General features: G+C 43.9%; 1 protein-coding gene across 2 annotated transcripts in view; it reads right to left on the reverse strand.

Moving 5' to 3' along the window:
• Positions 1-279: 279 nt before the first annotated feature.
• med23 (mediator complex subunit 23) overlaps positions 280-20,249 on the reverse strand; it is a 32,395-nt gene continuing 12,425 nt past the window's right edge. For both annotated transcript variants that reach the window (XM_029002841.1, XM_029002840.1), the window contains 15 exons: positions 19,128-19,270; positions 18,235-18,409; positions 17,407-17,570; positions 17,117-17,241; positions 16,369-16,574; positions 13,267-13,447; positions 12,352-12,522; positions 11,181-11,397; positions 10,842-11,078; positions 10,191-10,356; positions 8,878-8,950; positions 7,886-8,100; positions 5,348-5,468; positions 1,293-1,424; positions 280-517 (listed from right to left, as the gene is read on the reverse strand). In XM_029002841.1, the coding sequence (XP_028858674.1) occupies positions 323-517; positions 1,293-1,424; positions 5,348-5,468; positions 7,886-8,100; positions 8,878-8,950; positions 10,191-10,356; positions 10,842-11,078; positions 11,181-11,397; positions 12,352-12,522; positions 13,267-13,447; positions 16,369-16,574; positions 17,117-17,241; positions 17,407-17,570; positions 18,235-18,409; positions 19,128-19,270 (2,521 nt within the window). In that variant the 3' untranslated portion in view covers positions 280-322. The remainder of the gene's footprint in view (positions 518-1,292; positions 1,425-5,347; positions 5,469-7,885; positions 8,101-8,877; positions 8,951-10,190; positions 10,357-10,841; positions 11,079-11,180; positions 11,398-12,351; positions 12,523-13,266; positions 13,448-16,368; positions 16,575-17,116; positions 17,242-17,406; positions 17,571-18,234; positions 18,410-19,127; positions 19,271-20,249) is intronic.

A 20,249-nucleotide genomic window follows, 5' to 3' on the forward strand; every position in this document is an offset into this window, starting at 1 on the left:
GTGCTTAATGGAGGGCAGGTCATCAGGAGGCACATAAAAAGCCTCCAGAGCCACACTGGCCGGTGAGTGTGTGTATGTAAGAATAATTGCAGCATTAACACCAAGTTCATATAATGAAGCTGCACTTAACTGTCAATAATAAAATTAAATAATAATAATAAAAAACACAACACACACCAACACCTTCTTTCTGGCTGCAGACTCGGAGCTCCCAAGGTCTCCATGCAACTTTATTATAAAAAAGGTACATGATACAAAAAAAAAAAAAAAATTATGGAATTCTCTATGGAATCCCGGACTAGCACTCTTCCATTTGCAAGAGTCACTGCGCCACGGGGAGGGGCACGTTTGAGGGTCCTGGGTTGTTTTGGGGTATCGGGGATGAGACGGGGTTGGGTTGAGCGGCATTGGTGGCGTTCGTGGCGGCCGAGGCTCCCGGCTCCATCTTGCTGATATGTGTGATGAAACGCAGACGGAGCTTGACAGCCGGACGCAGGGTGCAGATGATTTTCTCCACCTGAGGAACACAGAGAACGTCTGGCTGGTACTAAGGTTGTACATTTTTAACACTACATTCTTTGTGATGTAAGTTGCTTAATCGTTAGCAGTTCAAGGAGCTTTAAAGAACCCCCTAAAAAAAAAAAACAAGCCAAAGAGACAAGAACCTAAACTCAATACATTCAATACAATATGCACAATATTACTATTTGCACTTTTTCTGTGTATGCTTTGTCTTGTGTATGATCTGTCTATACATCATTTATTGTATTGCTTTTGCCTACTGGGTAAGCAGGTCAGTGGATGATGCAGTGAATATGGGGCTGCATTACATCCTGCAACGCCTCGACTGTCCAGCATCCTGTTTGTGGACTTTAGCTCGGCTTTTAATACCATTGTCCCAAATCTCCTCTCCTCCAAACTCTCCCAGCTCAACATGTCACCTGCTGGTGGATCACCAGCAACTAAGCCTGGGGGAGATTACTTCAAGAATACGGTCCCCTCAGTACTGGTGCCCTTCTTCTCCCTCACTGCTCTTTTACATTTACAGCATTTATCAGATGTTTTCTACCCAGACAGCGAGGCAGGCACGATCAACTGCAGGAGAAGAATGAAGACAGAAATAATGGTGTAACGACCAATAACGAATCTGATCTGAGTGGAAACTCGAAGTGGAAAGCAAGAGCGGAAGCAAGATGAAGCCAATTCCAGATAAAAAAAAAGAGATTTTGTGGAGGTGGTTGCGTTGGTCTGAAATTGATCAGAATAAGGAGACGAGCCTGGTCCCTTCTCACCTGGTCCTTGACACTGTCTCCAGTGAACATGTACTTGACATGATACAGGAAGTCGCAGATGGGATCCGTGTAAGATAGGTGGCTGCAGTGCTGGTCCACAGCTTGCAGCATTTCGTAGAACGCCACGCCGATCTAGGAAAACAAAGAGAAATCTGAGAAGCCCAACAAAAAAAAACCATCACAGTCACGTGGCGAGCGGAGGTATTTTCTTCTTGCTGCTCCTGAAAATGGAAATCAATGCCTGCGAGTGTTTTTGCCGAAAGAGCAATTGGCACAGCAGGGGAAAAAAACACTTGGAGCTCTAATGTTCAGTTCAGAGCCGGGCTAAGCTCTCTCTTCATCACAAGCACAGCTAAGCAGCGGAAACTGAAAAGAAAGAAGGAAAAGAAAAGAATCGTCTCATCCTGGTCCACCATATGGTCCAACGACGCACCATATTTTTAACAAAATGACCAACTCTGGTGTAGGAAATCACTCCCTTCAGGTCACCCAGAGGTCAGATCTACGCAGGGGCTTTAAAAAATGTATAAATGTAATACTTTCACGGCACATGCAAGGTCTGCTAAGCGCTGACGATGCAAATCATCATTAATGAGATGCCCCTACAGGTACTGAAATGCAAAATTAATTAGGCTTCAGGTTACAGTGCCAATCAATGCTCCACTGTGACCTTCACAAACCACACACACTCAGCTGGTGAGAGATGGGGACAGCCGTATAAAAAAATAAATCAAAAACTTAGATGAAACGCCATCTCTTACAGCACCTCACGTGACGAAAGATCGAAAAGCTGTAATCTACAAATTGCTTTTGGTCTGAGGCACAGCTACCATCAATCTCACTCTGACAATAAAGAGACCTCTGATTGGTAGTTCTGCAGATTGTACAGCCATTAGCGCTAATGTGGTGTGGGACGGTGACAAGCTGAATGTACTGATCCATTTCACCCCATTCATAGCTCGAGAAGAAAGTGGCACCGTGGTCACTTAATGACTGCCACGTTTTTATATTCGGCACTGCGCCATTTACATTCGGTAACAGTTATGAAAATGAAATTTAGGTCACAATTAACTTTACTTAATTGTCCTTTTCCCTGTTCATTTTACAATTGATTTTGAGCAAGCCCAAAAATATCAATAAATAAAAATAAAAAAATCAATAAAAAAAATATTTCTCTGCAGGGTTACTCCTTACATAATGAGAGACAGTGGTGGCCTAGGGCTTAAGGAATCGGGCCCGTAATCGGAATCGGAAGCCACTGAGCAAAGCAGCGTCCCCACACTGCTCCCCAGGCGCCTGTCATGGCTGCCCACTGCTCACCAAGGGTGATGGTTAAAAGCAGAGGACACATTGTGCTGTGTCACCGTGTGCTGTGTATCACAATGACAATCACTTCACTTTCTCATAAGTCTCGTTGTGCTACTTACTCTCTCATATGTGTGCTCTCAATATAAAAAAAAAAAGATACATACATTTCTAGGATACCATTGCAGGTATTTTGCAGGGAGCCTTTCTTCCACAAATTTGTAATTTCACTTCTTCAGTTTGCATTTGGATTATTTGTATTGTTTCTAAATAGAATGAAATAATCATTACTGTATACCCTCAGGTGTAGAACCAAACAAACCAAAGCCAAAAAAAAAGTGCAGTAATCGATGCAAAGTCATGCTGGAAAAGAACTGACAAATCAATTGGAAGGCAAGCGCTTTCAGAAACAAACAGAAATCAGACAAGTATAGTCTCAGAAACCGTATACTGGCCACTCATTAAAACGATCCAATCAGCCCTGTGGTTTTATGCAGAACCGATATTCTGAGGCAGCCAGTGAGCAGTGGGGAAACGCAGCTGAATTTCACTGTAGTCTTGCTCTGCTAAGATGACTGTCTGAATTCCCGCTGTGATTCTGCAAAACGCCTGGTCACATGGTTCTACAAACCCATTTTTGCTCAAGATAAAAAATAAATTAATTAATTAAAAAAACTAGACCTTACATTTTAAAAAACGTATTTCCGAAAATGTACAAAAATGAAATGAACACACAAATTAGTCTTACGGCTGAGCACCTTGAATTCCCACATCAGAAGAACACCCCATAACACCACCCCTTCACCAGAGCCCAGTCTCTCCGATTCAGCCTCCTAATCCCAACTCCATCCTGCAGCCTTTGTCTGTGTTTGTGTGTGTGTTTGAGCCTGATGACTGAGCCCGACAGACAGGGACTGGGTGAGTCTGGTATCTGTCAGTGTCAGTAAATGCGCGAACATGCGCACACACAAATCAGACAATGCAAAAGCCCAGACAGAAAGACGGGAGAATGGCCAGAGGTGAGAGGATGTCAGAGACTTTAATGATCTATGCAGTGGTCGTCATCTCCACTCACATGGGAAGGGCTGGAGAGGGGGTCATCTCCACACGCAGAGAATGGGAGGCAGGGGGTGGCCTAGAGAAGGGAGGTCATCATCTCCACAGAAACGGACAGACAGAATCAGCAAGTGAGAGACAGGAGAGAAGGGATGGTAGTACACCCAGGTGAACCCCAGCTCACCCCCTTCCCCACCAACAGAGTACAGGACCAGACTGACATCACAAGCCCTCACCTACCCTGTCTGACATGTAATAAGCGTGGGCCAGAGAGGTTATACCGGCACAAAACATGCTGCCATGTTTCAGACGCTCGGCCGCAAAAACCCTCCTCTGTACGGACAAATTGTTTTTCACCTGCCTGGCCTGTCTCAGTAGCTCAGGAGAGAGTGTGTGTGTGTGTGTGTGTGTGTGTGTGTGTGTGTGAGAGAGAGAGAGAGCGAGAGAGAGTGTGACTGCATGAGAGTCTCAGTATGCAAAAAAAAAAAAAAAAAAAAAAAGGTTGTGATATTGGTTGTGAAGTAACAGAATCCAAATCATGGGCAATAATGAATAATACAATTCATACTATTCATATTTTATTCGTGTCGATGATGCAAAATGTAACTGATAAATGCATCAACAGAAGTGTTGCAAAAGAAAAATGAACAAATAACAATGCAGCTCTACTGTTTGACATGCCAATCAACCCATTAATTAGGCTTCTTTTGATAGATAAATTACCGATGTAATGCAGACAGCAATGCAGGGTGCTTATTAGTCCATGTATCTTACAACAACATTCTGAATACATCACTTCTCTACATTTTTTAATACAGTTATGGCAGTGTATTCAATATTTAACCATGGTTACTTTATTGCCAAACCATGTATCGTTCTATGTATGGATGAAATATGAATGCACTGCCCCAGCTCTATCAAGTGCGGACACCTGAGGTACAGCGCCCCCGTTGGTCGGCTGCAGAACCACCACCAATCAAAAAATCCTGAAGGCCGATTTATGATGCATGAACTTGCCTGTATGTTTCCAACCACCACAGTAACCATGCTGGCGATTCAAATTCTCAGTGCTTCCGACAGCGATCAACATCGTGAAAGTGGAGGGGGTCCTAAAACGTATTTAATCGCACCGATCTTGTCTTAGCTGTTCTCTATACGGTTTCTGTCCCTGGGCCAGGGTAAAGCCCCTTTACCATGTTACATAACCTCTTTGAAAAGTTCCACCATTTCTTCTGAATTATTGGCTGTTTCCAGTGGTTCTGTTTCATTCTGTCTACATCCACGATTTCCAAGAACGTGCGTGATATGTTAGCAAACTGTTGTACAATGTTTAGACTGCACTGCCTGCAAAAAAAGGATGTGAAGAAGTGCATTGTGTTACTTTGCTATCTCCTCAGGCTTCAGTGCAGATGCGCTCAGACTGGCAGTATCAGGAGAACAAATTGATATTGGTCAATATGGGATAATACAATAAGTGTATTTTTGCCATATTGCCCAGCCCTAGGTGAGTTCTGCTATTTTGACGTTGGGGTGGGGCTGTATTGGCTCCCTTTTCACATGATGATATGAATGAAGTGCTGCTTCATACTTCACAGTGACGTGAGACATATTGAGATTGTGGTATGATTAACGTGATGAGCCACCCAGCCCTGGTTCGTATGAGTGTGTGAATGTGAGGGTGGTGTGGTTTCTACCTCCAGCATGCACCGGGTCCTCTCCTGCTGAAAGCGCTGCAGGAACGGCCCCACCAGGTGATACACGTACAGCAGCTGGAACTCCGTCTTTACTATGGGCTTCAGCACCTCCGACAGGAACCTGGATGGAGAGGAGAGGAGATAAACAGACACTTTGAGGCTTAATTGGATAAAAGGAAAACATCCTCTCCACCCCGCCACGGACGTTCAAACAAACCGTGACGCCTTTAAATGTCATCTTCACACAAAGCTGCATCGGAGGAGGGTACAGGGCAGGGAGGAACACGTTCGTAGCATTACCAGCCCTTCGCTGCAGAGGTGTGTCAAAGAGGAACGGCTCTCGTTGATGCAAGCGGCCGCGGCAATTTACAGGGTTAGGCAGACCCACACTCACACACAAACAGACATGCACCTGCACTATATGGCCTCTTCATTCTATAGCACAGACTCACAGATTTAGCACCTGCATCATAAACAATTCACACAGCCAAACGCAATGATTGAAGACGCGTGAGTCCAGAGTCTCACCTCCAACACCACGCTGGCATCTCTCTGTCTCTTTTACACTGACACACACACACACACACACACACACACACACACACACACACACACACACACACACACACACACACACACAGACGCAAGCATGTGACAGGCTCATTAAAGCAATAGATCATATATAAACACCAATACAAACACATTTACACATACAGATAAGCACAAACGCATCCCCTCTTTCGTCCTATTAGCCAACAGTCCCTGAGGGCAGCTTGTCCGGATGGAGACAAGCTCCGTAACCACAGTTCAGAATCCGGCCTGCATCTCAAAAATTCCACCCAGAGCCTCAACCCCATGGGTAAGAGATCCATTGATCATTCTCCTGGACAGGAGGAATGCATTCTGGGTGTTTATTCTGTACATGTGGAATGCCTGGGACTTGGCTGTATCAGCTTTGTTCAGCGGACAGCTGATTTATGCATTTTCGCCATCTGGGGCACAATCGTTCAACACAGTTGTGCATTTTAGTTAAAGATTGGTTGGTTTATGGTAATTTACTAAATTTTCTTTTTAGTTTACAGATTGCACAGACCTGTCTTCATCTTTCAAACAGTGTACCCCTCCCTTCCTTTAGCAAGCCCCGCTGAGGGGGTTCATGTGAAATTGCATTGGAGACAGGTCAATGAAGAGCGCAGCATGGCATGGTCGAGGTGTTCTTTTGGCGACACCTCAGAGTGAGCTGAGAAGTCAGGTGACATCACAGACAATGACAGGGGCTAAGAACCTGGGCAATACTGTTTGCTGCCACAGGGAGAGAAGCAGACATATTTTTAAAATGTAACTAACAGGAGCCTAGACCCATTTGTAGTTTTGATAAATAGATCCGCTAATAACTATTTCTATTATTGTGACTAAGTTCAGGATTTTCTGAACATATAGCCCAACATGACATTATTATATCACCATCATTTTACACCAATTTAGTCTAGATATATGGTCAGAACTGATTAAATACAATGTAGGAGATATAAAATGGTATCACAAGGATGGATTAAATATGTTTTACATCTATACTCTCCAGGCACAGCACCATTTTTAAAATGATGTCACCCATTTACATATTGCAACGCGGCAGCATCAGAAAATTTTGTATATTTGACTTGAGTCAAGAACTGTGCACATTATTTAATGTCTTTGTGGCACCTGTGTCAATGCAGGTTCTTGTGGTTTAGGTACATTTTGCTATATTATAAAACCACAATTTGAATGGCTCGCCCACACAACCATTTTGTCAGTCACTGCACAGCAGCCTGTCCGGCCTCATCGCCGTTATGTCGCATACGTCCGATCAGCGGGCAGCTGTGGCTGAACACGCAAACGGCAGAGACCCACGCTGACGTCCAGATGCTTAACCAGAAAAAAGCCCAGAGCCCGTAGCTAATCCTCCGGAAGGGATCCGTTCCAGATGGAATGTTGTGCTGTGCAAATTCCAGACCTCCTCGCTGTTTTTCCCCCCGATAAATTCCCAACTGCCTCAAACCGTGTACAGGCCAGAAGGAGAACGCACCACTTTCTGACTTTACGCAGTGCTATGGTCAGCTAGTTAAAGATGCTTTATAATCTTGTCCTCGATAAGGAGGTCTAGAGGACTATTTTAGGGAGCTGTCCCTTGCGTTTTCCCATTTGCTTGGAAAAAGAAGAAAAAGTGTTGAGACAGGCAGTTGAGACAGGCTCTGGTGTATGGGGGAAACACACAAGATTTTTTACAGGCAGAAACATTGTTCAGTATTGAGATTGGCTAACTACAGGTTGGATAGAAAAAAAAAATTGCAGTGATTCATTAAAAATTTCTTCATATCAGAATATGTAATTCTGCTCTGAGGGATATTTTCTTCTTCGGGTAAATACATTGTGTACCTGCAGTATATCCAGTATTACAGTACTGTGACACCATTGGCAACGTACCGATCCAGGATCATGATGCATCATTCTCAGTACATTCCTACTCACATTTGCAATACAACCGTCAGCACTCACTTTGGGATGAGGGAGAGCTGTCCGATGCTGGAGTGGTGCCAGACGGCGTGGGCCAGCGCCAGCACGTAGCTGCAGTACATTTCCGAGTAGGACTGGTGGCATGCCGTGAAATCCAGGAGCTGGAAGGGGTAGCCCACCGTGTCCGTCTCCGAGGTGAGCACGGGGCTACTGAGGACACTGACGATGCGGTCATGCAGGACAATCCAGTAGGGCTCCTGCATTAATAAAAAGGCAAATGAAGCAGTGACTGGCTAGTTTGAACATTTATGGCATTTATCATACGCCCTTAGCCAGAGTGACTTATAATCAGTAGTTACAGGGACAGTCCCCCTGGAGACACTCGGGGTCTTGTTTAAGGACGCAATGGTAAGTGGGCTTTGACCTGTGACTTTTCAGGCTACTACCACCCTGTGTAAATGCTGACTAGCAGCTGGACAAAAATAGCTTTATGTCCCCTAGGATATTTGTGGAAATCCATGCGTTCAACACCAAATTTGCATAACTAGCACATATATTAAATTGAAGGGGGGAGGTGCGGCACAATTAATTAGTCAAGTCATGTGGAGCTGATCTTGACTCAAACAGGGATGAGGGCTACAGAGAGCTGATGCTTAAGGACAAAGGCAACTGGGTTTGAGAGCTCTTTAAATCATAAATGATTTACTCATTTATTTCTGTTGATATAGATGCTTTTCAGACTGTAACCCGGCTGCTGCCAACAATGCGCATTCTTTAATGTCACGCCCTTTATCACGGGTTAGTTTCTCTCCTCGGGGAGGTTGCCTATTGGCTATTTTAGGACTGTCAACCAGATCATCAGATCAGTTACAGCCTGTAAACTCTACAATTTTATAAACTTCCTTTATAAGGGAAGAACGTGCCAAACATAAAGGAGAGTGAGTAATAAAAATGGCCAGTGATACTACACTGTACAAGTGTGCAAGGCTGTGTTAGTCGGAACCCAGAGGTAAGTAGAAAGCGAAGATACGTACGGGAAGGGCAGTGATGACGAGTCCAATGGCATTCATCCAAGCTGTGATGTTCTCTCGGGGCACCATGGGTTGACTGCGTTCAGAAATAAAAACACTATTACTGCAACCCAAGCACACATTGTTTTCTCCACTGTCTCGACGTGCCGCTGACATTTCAAGTGACCCCTGAAGCCGACTCAGCTCCTTTTCGGTTCTTGTGACGAAGAGGTCGGGCACGTTCGGCACAGTCTGAAAACATTCTCTTATGCCTTTCCAACTTACAGGTAAACTGCGGTATTACAATCAATGTGGCTGTGGAGGGAAGTGTTATTTGAAGCTCATCTTAACATCAACTGTATAGTGGAGAAGTCACTAATTAATTAAAGTATATAATAACCAAACACTGTGTACCCTATTTTGATCTAAAGCAAATGCTGGCCGAAGTCTCTTTCTAAGGCAGGCAAATGGCATTGTGTTTTTGACCAACATAAAAACAATATTTATGAGGTGCACTTAGCTCTTCCTCCCGTGTTTTTAAAAGGCGATGCCATTACGACTGGTTGACCACATTACGGCAATAACAAAAGTAAGTAATTAACGGAGCTGGTGCAAACCCTGTTTTTTTTCTGGTGTCAAAATGGACTTTCAAAATAGGGCCCTGCACCCTCAACCAGCGTTTCAAGATTTTCATGTACCTCTCTGTTAATGTCTAATTACAAAAATGCCCGGATCACAGAGTGGTTTCAGCAACTGTATTCCCTCCTATATCATATGTATCCCTCTATTACCTCGCTGTGGCAACCTGTCAATAGACGGAATGACTCACGGCTGTGTATTATGCATTGCTTAGTGCGACCACCCACATATTACAATGGCAATGTTAACATTCAGAGCTCCCACATCCTTAATTACAACACCGGCAGCCATTCGTAATTACAGTCAGTCGACAAGAGAGTGAGAGGGAAGAGACATTTTAGCTCCATTTATGGCGTGACTGTACACTACGGAATCACACAGGCCAATAGACACCTGCGTTTTAGATGCAGATTTACTACAATGCTAGGTAACATTATGCTTTAAATGATTTAATGCAATGTGGTTGGTGTTAAAGAATAGCATTTATGTAACATTAAAATAAATATATTCATTTACATTCAGATGCATTCAACAATTCAGTCGGTCTTTGGAAAAAGATGTATATAAATATTGGTCCATATATTAAAAAAATACATTTATTTAGTGAATATGGCATGAATTCCATTTTGTATTTTTCAAAAGAAAGAGAAAAAAAGAAATCTAAACATGAAAGTGAAAGAGAAGACGTCCAAGCTGACCTCTTGAGCACCACGTTGAGAAGGGCGTTACCCACATCCTTCCCTGGCACGGCCAGGGCCATCAGCTCCACGCAGGTGACATGCAGGGCATGGGCCGCTGGGTTGGGGAACTCGTTAAATCGCCAGTCGCAGTTTGGAAAAGGCCCAGGAGACTTTCCTGCCATGGGTGGCTGAAGTCAAGGAATGAGATTTCAACCAGAGCGAGTGTGTGTAATGACAGAGGGAAAAGGGTCTTACAAAGATGGGGGAAGAGTGAGTTCCTGTTTGATTGTGTATTCTATAAGACTGTGAAGACTACAATATATAACACATGATGGGGAATGATAAAGGTTTAATGAAGAAAAAAAATTACCTAGCTCTTCTCCTCAAACAGAAGCCAGTTCACATCAGTATAACAGTGTCAACTCGTGCTTATTAGAACTTTAAAGAACTACATTTACGGCATTTATCAGACGGTGGTAGTAAGCGGGATTTGAACCCGGGTCTTCTGGTTCATAGGCGAGTGTTTTACCCACTAGGCTACTACCACCACACCCCACCAGAACTGTTTTTGGGAACATTCAAATAGCTGGAAGGGCTTTCATGTACGGCGTCTATTTGGCTGAACAATCATGTCGAGCAAGAGCTGTACTACGAACAGGTAAAGGATATTGTCGACGAGTCGGCCAATCAGCTTACAGTAGTAGGTGTCATCAGGCACCCACACATTGTCCTCACGTGGGTTCATGCCAAACTTAAGGTAGGTCTCGCTTAGGCACCAGCCGGGGGTGCGGTTGTCCTTCAAGGAACTCATGATTGCGTGGACCAGCTTTCGCTTGAGGTTGGTGCGATCGCGGAGGTGTCGCTCATAGTAGTGAAGAGTGTTGTAGAGATACGTCACAGGACGATCTGCAGAAGAAATCAGCCAGTCGAAAAAAAAACCATAAAAATACCATCCCTGTCTGGAGGGTCTTGCATGGTAAAAGCATATGAAGTCATTTTCCTTTTTACCATGAAACTTGTAAAGGCCTCCTAGGTGGTCCAGCAAGGTCTCCAGTGACTTTGAGACAGGCAGGAGCTCCAGGAAACGGTGAATGACGATGTCAAAGACGGGCAGGAAGCGCAGGCACACATTGCCAAAGTAGATGGGCAGGTACTGAGGCTGCAGCTGCACGGGCGGGTTCACCTGCTCGGCCAGGCCCTCGAAGTACAGCTTCTCTGGGTATTTCTGCCACACAGACAAGGAGGAAACACATGCCTGATGAACACATGCACGTGCGGCAAAAGGTCACACACAAGTTCCTTCAGAAATGCCACAGCAATCACAGAGGACGCTAATGTCGCCATGAGAAAGAGAAGACGATCCAACATCCTCCCAGTGACATTTTCCATCTGCTTGACAAAAAGGCACCAGTAGATGTGAGAGAGACCGGCTGTGTCTGAAGTTCAATAATGTCTCGGCACATCTGTTTCAATAAATGTTCATTAAAAATTATGTATTTATAAAGGCAGGCAACTAACAAAATTAACGCAGACAACCAACATGGCACATACAAAGCCGATCAAATTAAAGCTGGGAGAAACTAAAGTAAGGCTCCTTATTATTATGGGTTGGGTGAAAATTAATTCCCAGTCTATTAATGGCACTCGGAATTATTTATTGACCGGAATATACAAAAACCACCCCACTCCCCATTTTAGTGTAAACATTAAATCATTTTAGATTATTGTCAAAAATAACAAACGGATTTATATTTATGTATATGTCATGTAACCGAATAAAAGGGATGGTAGTAGCCTAGTGGGTAACACACTTGCCTATGAACCAGAAGACTACAGAGTCACAGGTTCAAATCCCACTTACTTCCATTGTGTCCCTGAGCAAGACACTTAACCCTAAGTTGCTCCAGGGGGACTGTCCCTGTAACTACTGACTGTAAGTCGCTCTGGATAAGAGCGTCTGATAAATGCCATAAATGTAAATGTAAATGTAAAAGGTGCTAAAGCTTCAAACAACTTGCAAAAACATGCAAGTCTGGCAATATGTAAGTCAGCAGTATCTGCTTTTTTTTGTATAATACTATTATTTCACATGAAACAGACGAGGAAAGTTTAGATCAGACTTTACACTTTCATAGCATAGATGATGGTGAATTTTACTGTGGGCTTCTGCTCTGTTTACCTTGTGGTAGGACATGTGCTTGGTGTGCCAGTCACTCTGCAGCCAGTGCTCAGGGGCATTTTCTTTCACAAAGTCGCTGACGCGGTTGCGGAAGTCGTTGGGCTTGAGCAGCAGCAGTTGGATGATGAAGTAGCAGACTTGCGCCTCATTGCCCTCGTGACTCCTCATTGCCTGGTGAAGAGACAGACAGACACGATGGGACAAAAGCTGAAAGCTTTTTGTTTTTAAAAAATTGTCAAGAGTTTTGCCATTGAACGAAAACTGTGATATATCAATACTGAACATCAGCGTATAAATAATACAACAAGAGTAGGGTTCCACATCCACACAATGCAGCTATACAGGCTCAATCAATATTACAACAAAATCAACACTGCCAAAAGACTGGTAGCATGTTTGTTACAGTTTTGGGAATAGGACACAGATTAGGAATTCAATCAGGAACAGGACGTATTGCTTGATATTTAATTACCCCAAACTGGATACGCTTTCCTCAGCTCCTAAAAGGGGCACAATGAAGACCGGGCCAGATCTCCAGGATGCATTGCGATGCAGCAAGCACGCCATTCGTTTTAGATTCTATCGTCAAACATCGCCCGGGGGACCTGGGCCGTGCCGCAGGAAGCTGAATCAGCAGCACTTTTTAAATCCAACCCCACACTCTGGCAGACATGAGAAAACCCAGTGCACTGGAGGGGGGTGTGTGTGCTCCGGTTATGAATAAAAGGTGAAATGCTTCAGATGTATTGACGATTGACAGTTTTAGGCACCGGGGCAGGAAGAGAAACTTCATTCATAAATATTAAATAAACTGATCAAGCAAATGAATGATGTAAAAGTAAATAGACTGATGGAAATACACTGTTTATATAGGCAAATATTTAAATGCTTTTTTATGTTAAATAGACTCCTCACCAAACAAAGGATGAGGCGGTCAAGTGTGACAATGTTGTACTTCCACACCATGTCGTTCAGTATTTCAATGCATTTGTTCAGCTGCTGCCCTCCGGCCGAGGTGGAGAACTCATACACGAGGAAGTCGGCAAACGTCCTGACGTGGGCCACCAGGGCGCGGGCGCCGATCCTCTCTAGGACCCTGCAGAGACAGGACACAAAGACAGGTCACCATTAGCGGCCCGGGAGTTTACCCTTCTGAGCACATCGCCCTCGGGGCTGCAGTAAACGTCTGACTGGCAACTTCAACTTGTCTAAACAATCGCCGAGCTCGGCTCCAACTGTTTGTCTGAAACCGACCCCCGGCTCTCAGGGCACGACAGTGTGTTCTGCACGTGTCAACTTCACGCGTCAACAGTCCAACGCTGCGAACCACTCGCACAGGCCTGCCTAAACTGAACCACATATATGCAATTTGTGAATATTTATATTAATGAAGAAGCTGAACAGTTTCAAATTTTTGTATTGGGCTCATAGCTCACAAAAATCCAAAATTCAGAAATCTCAGAAATAATCATTATTACAATTTTTCCTATGACCGATACCTGTAGCAAAATATGGACAAACTCAGAAACCGGCAGAGGCTTTCAGTGCCGCAAGGAGGACTAAAATGCTTCTCAGAGGTCAGCTGTTGCCTGTAACAAAACTCAAAAGCGCTGTCCCGACAGCCTTCATGGTGTTTACGGAGAAATGGGATGCCAGGGCACCCAAGGGACTGCTGAAAACCGTTGGTCGGCCCGGCTCAGTGGCTGGAGAACTAGTTTGTTCCTGCCACTCAGCACACAGGTCTACGGAGGCCCGTGATTGGCCGTCGGCCAGAACCCGCTACAGTCTTGATGAAATGTTCTCTGAGTCACTGCTTAAAAGCTTTGCTGGCTTTGATTGGGATAAAAATGTCGAGGGGCTGAAAATGTTGAAGGATCAGATAGCGAAAAGGCACCATTCTACTTCCAATTATTCCCTCAAAACTCATTCATAGCATTCTTTGCAGAGACGTGACACCTCTGAAAGAGAAAGAGAGAGAGCGAGAGAGGGAGGTTTATGTTAGGTGACCGATGGAAAACAAACGAAATAGAAGGAGAAGTGAAGTGGAGGGATACAAAGATAGGAGTGCATGAGTCAACTCTGAATAAGTTCTCCAGCTCTCCTCCTCCGGACTGTTACATAAACACACGTGTGTGGTGGAGCCGGGCCGCAGGGCTGCAGTAGGTGAAGAGAGAAGCTGGAGTAAAACCGCAGCTGGAGTGTTCTCCTTGAGCAAAGATATTTAGTTTTTCGTCCAGTGCCTGCACTCTACGAATGCTATAAAACCAAACGGGGAAGAAAAGTCAGACACATATAAAAACATATCTAAGACATGTATATAAACAGATTAACATTACAAGCACCCTCGTAACAAGCATTCTGTCAAAACATGGGCTCCACTAGACAATCCTGTGGTAAACTGGTGGTAGCCTAGTGGGTAACACACTCGCCTATGAAACAGAACACCGCAAAGTCACTGATTCAAACCCCACTTACTGCCATTGTGTCCCTGAACAAGACACATAATTCTGAGTTGCTTACAGGTTGTAAATCGCTCTGGATAAGGGCGTATTATAAATGCCACAAATGTTAATGTATCTGGTACCAAGCCATCGGTTATAGATTAAAGTATGAAGTGCACGATAGTTTTAAATCTAAACATGTTTATATTTATTATTATTATATTTTATTTATTTGTGATTTATTGTGAATCTTTTGTATGTGTTTGTTCTGTTTGACATATATATGTGTGTGTGTGTGTGTGTGTGTGTGTGTGTGTGTGTGTGTGTGTGTGTGTGTGTGTGTGTGTGTGTGTATATATATATATATATATATATATATCTATATATATATATATATAAAATCATACAGAGTGGAAAAAAAGAAAACTGGCTTATGATAGTGGTCTAGTGGACCCACCCAGGACGCCAGGTAAATAGAAAGTCACAGGTCTCAACTCCACTCAAAAACACTGTTTCCCTGAGCAGGATCTGTCCCTGTAACTACTGGTTGCCAGTTACTCTGAAAAAAGTAAGAGATTTTTATTTTTTTTTAAGTAACTGTCAATTCAAGTGCATTTTATTTGCATTCAGTCTTGTGTCAAAACATACAAGAGGGCGGGTCAGCAAGGTCAGGACATGGCTGCCAATCTCGCACCCTGCTCCAGGGCCAGCCCACCCCCCCCCACCCCTCACGCGGGCAGCGCCATCTCCACGAACTCGTGATGCGAATGACAAGCGGGCCGGCAGACACCGCTGGTGTCAGGGCTTTCACAGCCACACAGACGCCTTTTGTCCGAGGATCCGCAGCAGCAGCATGAAGCCTGCGCATTGCGTGGTTCCAGTCACTGAAAAAACAGTGTGTGTATTTGTGCTGCCGTTCACTGTTTATTATTCACAGTGCGGCTTTAGAGCACTGAACACTGAAACTCAACTAGGCCGTGGAAGATCAAAGAAAAATCACATTCTGTTCTTTTCTCCCTGCTTTAGGTTTCCCCACAGTATAAATTACAGGGCACCGTTTATTAGACCCTCTAACCCGATTTTTACACGTTGATGTGTGTGGGAAAAGTAAATCCCAGGATTGTTTCTCAGCCTTTCTTGATAAGATAATACAAGCGTCTGTGTCACTGACCAACATCACGTCACAGCATTAGCCAGTTAGTTGGTCAGGAAGTGAGTGAGTGAGTGAGTGATAGTGAAAATGTGTGTGACAGACTGAATCCATTTCAGAGCTGAGCAAAACTGAAATCAATCACAGTGAATTGCAATTTTATCCAGACATTACACCCCATGTACACTACAATGTCTTGCGATTCCACCTCAAATGAGCATTAAAAAAGTATTTGCAATAACCAGGGAACTAGACAGTTGAATGGGTTGGTGCAAAAGTCTATGTAATGTAGATGTGAATGTAAAGACATGGTAGGTGTTTCTAATAAAGTGCCAGTACTTGTCAGTGTAACAATATAACTGTACAAGTGAGAATATGAATTTCCTCTCACTGTATTGTGCCAGCGTCCTTGATGTGACTGGTTACCTGAAGCCAATCTGATTAATGTGATCCGTTTCCAGAAGCATCTTCCACAGCAGGCACAGGAACAGTGGCGGCGAGCCCTGCATGGAGAAGTGGGTGATGATGTCGTTCTCGTTGGTCATGGATTTCCATTTTCGGTACTCCTCCTCCACGTTCTTCTTCAGGTTGAAGCGGCTCTCCTGGGGGACGTTGTTCTGCTTGAAGAAGGCCTGAGAGGACGAAGGAAGACAAGCATTCAGAGGCCTGTCTGTCTGTTTAGGTGGTGCCACATGTACAAACACAACATACAGAATGTACTCAGCAAACGCACTCAAGTGAGGTTTTGCCGAGACAAGTGAAGGGAATTAACAGGGAATCAGAACTCCCTCAGCACAGGTCTGCAGTCGGCAGCGTGTCCAACGGGTCCCAGCGTGATGATAATCAGCTTGGGGATGCTCACGACCAGCGCTTCCTAATTGTGTTTTTGATTAAACGTGCCGCTGTTAGACAGCGAAGTCACGCTTCACGTTCTGTAGCTGAGAACAATGTTGAGCCTTGAGCCAATCAAGTAATGAGACAAAGCTGCCACTCAAACACATCTGATTAACATGACAGCACGTTGCTGTTTATTGCCTTAAAGATACGGGATTATGCTGAGATGGAGCTGAGGGATGTGTTTTAACGAATGCTGAGGTAAGAAATGATTAAAAATTATAAGAATAATTTCATTCTGGGCTTCTAGCTTTGGCATTTACTGTAGTTTCTGACCTACCTGCAGGGGGGCAGGGAAGCAGCTCAGGGTGTGTGAAGCCCAGTTATGGGGCGTAAAGTTCATGATGGTCTGCAGAATATCTTTGCACCACGTACCCTGGATGGAATCTGAACCTGTGAAGAAATCTGCAAACCAAAATGAATAAAAAAAATAAAACAACCATATCCACCCTATAACAACAAAACCACCATGTAAGTGTTTGATCAGATATTTTGACAATCTACTAATGCCAGCAGCACATTTGAAATTTTCAAAGAAGAACGCAGCCTTAAAAGGCTTAGCAGCATCACCTGTGACGTGTGTGGCGCGGGCGAGGGTGAGGATGAGCGCTCGGTTAAGCTCCTCGGATTCGGCTGAAAGCACCGTCTTTGGATCACTAAGGAAACGTGTGAACTGGGGCTGAACCTCGGAACTCCCCAACGCGGTGATCAACCTCAGGGCAGTGCTCTCCACACTACACACACACAAACCAATCAATAAAACACCTGTTTAATGAAGGGTGTATCAGTCATGCCAGGTTTTGGTGCTGCAGAGCACAGCATAAATGACCACAAATCAAACCGCCCGCCCCCACCCAAATGGTGCTAAACGTGCAAACTGACTTTTGACAAATTAAATTACAGGTCTAGTCACGCACAGGGGTTGTTTAAGCACCAAATTATTGACAGTTTTTGTAATGTGTGTGCGTGTGTGTGTGTGTGTGTGTGTGAGTGAGTGAGTGAGTGAGTGAGTGAGTGAGTGAGTGAGTGAGTGAGTGAGTGAGTGAGTGAGTGAGTGAGTGAGTGAGTGAGTGAGTGAGTGAGTGAGTGAGTGAGTGAGTGAAAGGTCTGGAGTGAATGAGACGTTGAACAGGGCGGGAACGTTGAACATTCCAGAATGTTCCATTAACTAAGCAGTGATCAAACCTGATTTCACTGAATTTTTATTGGTGCAGGAGCCCTGTCACACACCGGCACCAGTCAGCAGCCCATAGTTTCATAGATGACACAAATCATATCCTGCGATTTTGATGGCCTGATTCTCACCCCTGGATGGGTATTGCGTGTATCTTTGTCTATACGCAGTGTGTTATAGGTGGTGAACATGTGTATGCTTAGGTGCGAAGCAGATGTACGGACCATAGGTGCAGCTGGTTCTGGTTGGTCTGTGGCACGGCTGCCAGTGAGTGCAGGTGGCTGAGCAGCTGGACGCGGTAGTGGGGCTGGATATGGTGCATGCGGTAGCTGAACATCTCCAGTAGGGTATGCAGGATGCCCCACGCGTGAGACTTAAACACGTTGGGCAGGAGCTGGCCTGAACGTGAACACAATGTACACATAGTATACACAAAAAATACAAATACGATCAATTTGAATTAAATACAATTTTGCTATTTAAAACCAGGCCCCCATGATTTCCGCAACGTGAAAAACACGGACAAAATCTCAGAATCCAACAAATAAAATAGAATCCATTTTTAAAATGTGGAATTGCATATTCTTCATGTTTGTAGCTGCTGCCAACACACTACAAATGCTTCCCGTTGAGGCAGGACTTTCTGGAACACTTGCCTGATCAGATTTTATTACCATGGATCCAGTTCATTTTAACTTTTATTTTACAAATTGAAGAATATGTTATATTGTGAAATAGTTCTTTGCATGAAAGGCACATATTATTTACATGTAAATGATTTACAAAAGCAAATAGTAAATGCCCAAACACATTGTTGCACAGTGTTTAATGTGATTTGTCATACTGCATTTGTTCTTTTTCCCACCTCCAAAAATGTTAAAAATCGGAAAAATTTAGAAAATAAAATGGATTTCATAGGGACTTATAAAATGTCAAAAGGAGTCTGAATGCTCATCAAATCAGAAAAAATAAAGTAATTTCCAGGATACTGATATGTACCAAGTGAAACATGCAAATAAAGAAGCTTTAATCAGACATATAAAGGAGAGAAATATCCAGATGACTACAGCTAAAGACATGTGCAAAAATTTCCTTTATATGCATGTGGGTGACTCACTGATGAAGCCTTTTATGCCGAGGGACTCGATCTCCATGTAGACCAGTAGCCGGCTGTAGGTCTCCACCAGTGCTGGTGCCAATGCAAGGCTGGACTTGGCGTGAGCCAATTTAATCACCCGAGTGGCTATACTGTGGATAAGGCTGAGAGGGAAGAAAGAAAGAAAGCACTTTAAGTAGAATAAAATAGTCATAAGAAGTCTGAGTGCAATTTGGCAAAGCTTTATTGGAGCACCTAATGATTAATGTCATTTGGGGCTGGTGCTCACAATTTTCATAGAAAGCTGCCAAAATCTGGGGGGGGAAAAAAAATTAAGATAACAGTGCGCCAGCCTCTTATATATATTCATTTCTCCCTTTGCCATATTCAGTAAGTGTTCATTTGCGGATGACAGATGAGACCAGGTGCAGCCTTTTAAATTTAACTGCATCCTTTCGCAAAATGAAAGGATGAAGTTGCTTTAGAGGAAAGTACCACTTTAAAGCCTAAAAAGGTTCGGCAACAGAGCCGAGGGGAAAAAAGGGTGACATGGGGGAACCCTAGGTGTGTTCTGTGCATATTCAACAGAGCAGCTTTATAAAAGCCCCTGGTTAGCGAGTCCATTTAGTTTTTCTGCACTCAGATTACAGCGCGATCTGAGTGCTGCCCCCACGAGTCTTAAATTAAGCTGCAAAAAGTCACAGTATGGCCCTTAAACCGCCTTTAATAAATGGATAAATGACTTGCCACTTGCCACTCTGTCGTTAGCCTTTAAACAATACCCACGAGAGCTTGTACCTTCCGTGAGGGGTGATTGTGATGTCTTTCGCCAGTCAATTATAGGACCAAAGAGAACAACTGACTTTGAACAAGGAAACATAAAAGTAACCTGCTGCACAGCTCTGGAGTACAATATATATATATATATATATATATATATATATATATATATACACACACACACACACACACACACACACACACACACACACACACACACGTGTTCAAACAACACACTACTGTGCTATATGCTATTATCAAAATTTGGCACCCCAATGATCAAGTTACTCTAAAGTGAAAGTGAAGTGATTGTCATAGTCATTGTGATACACTGCAGCGCAGTGCAGCGATGCTTTTAACCAT

Source organism: Denticeps clupeoides, chromosome 14, assembly GCF_900700375.1.
Source record: "Denticeps clupeoides chromosome 14, fDenClu1.1, whole genome shotgun sequence".
In the NCBI taxonomy this organism is placed as follows: domain Eukaryota; kingdom Metazoa; phylum Chordata; class Actinopteri; order Clupeiformes; family Denticipitidae; genus Denticeps; species Denticeps clupeoides.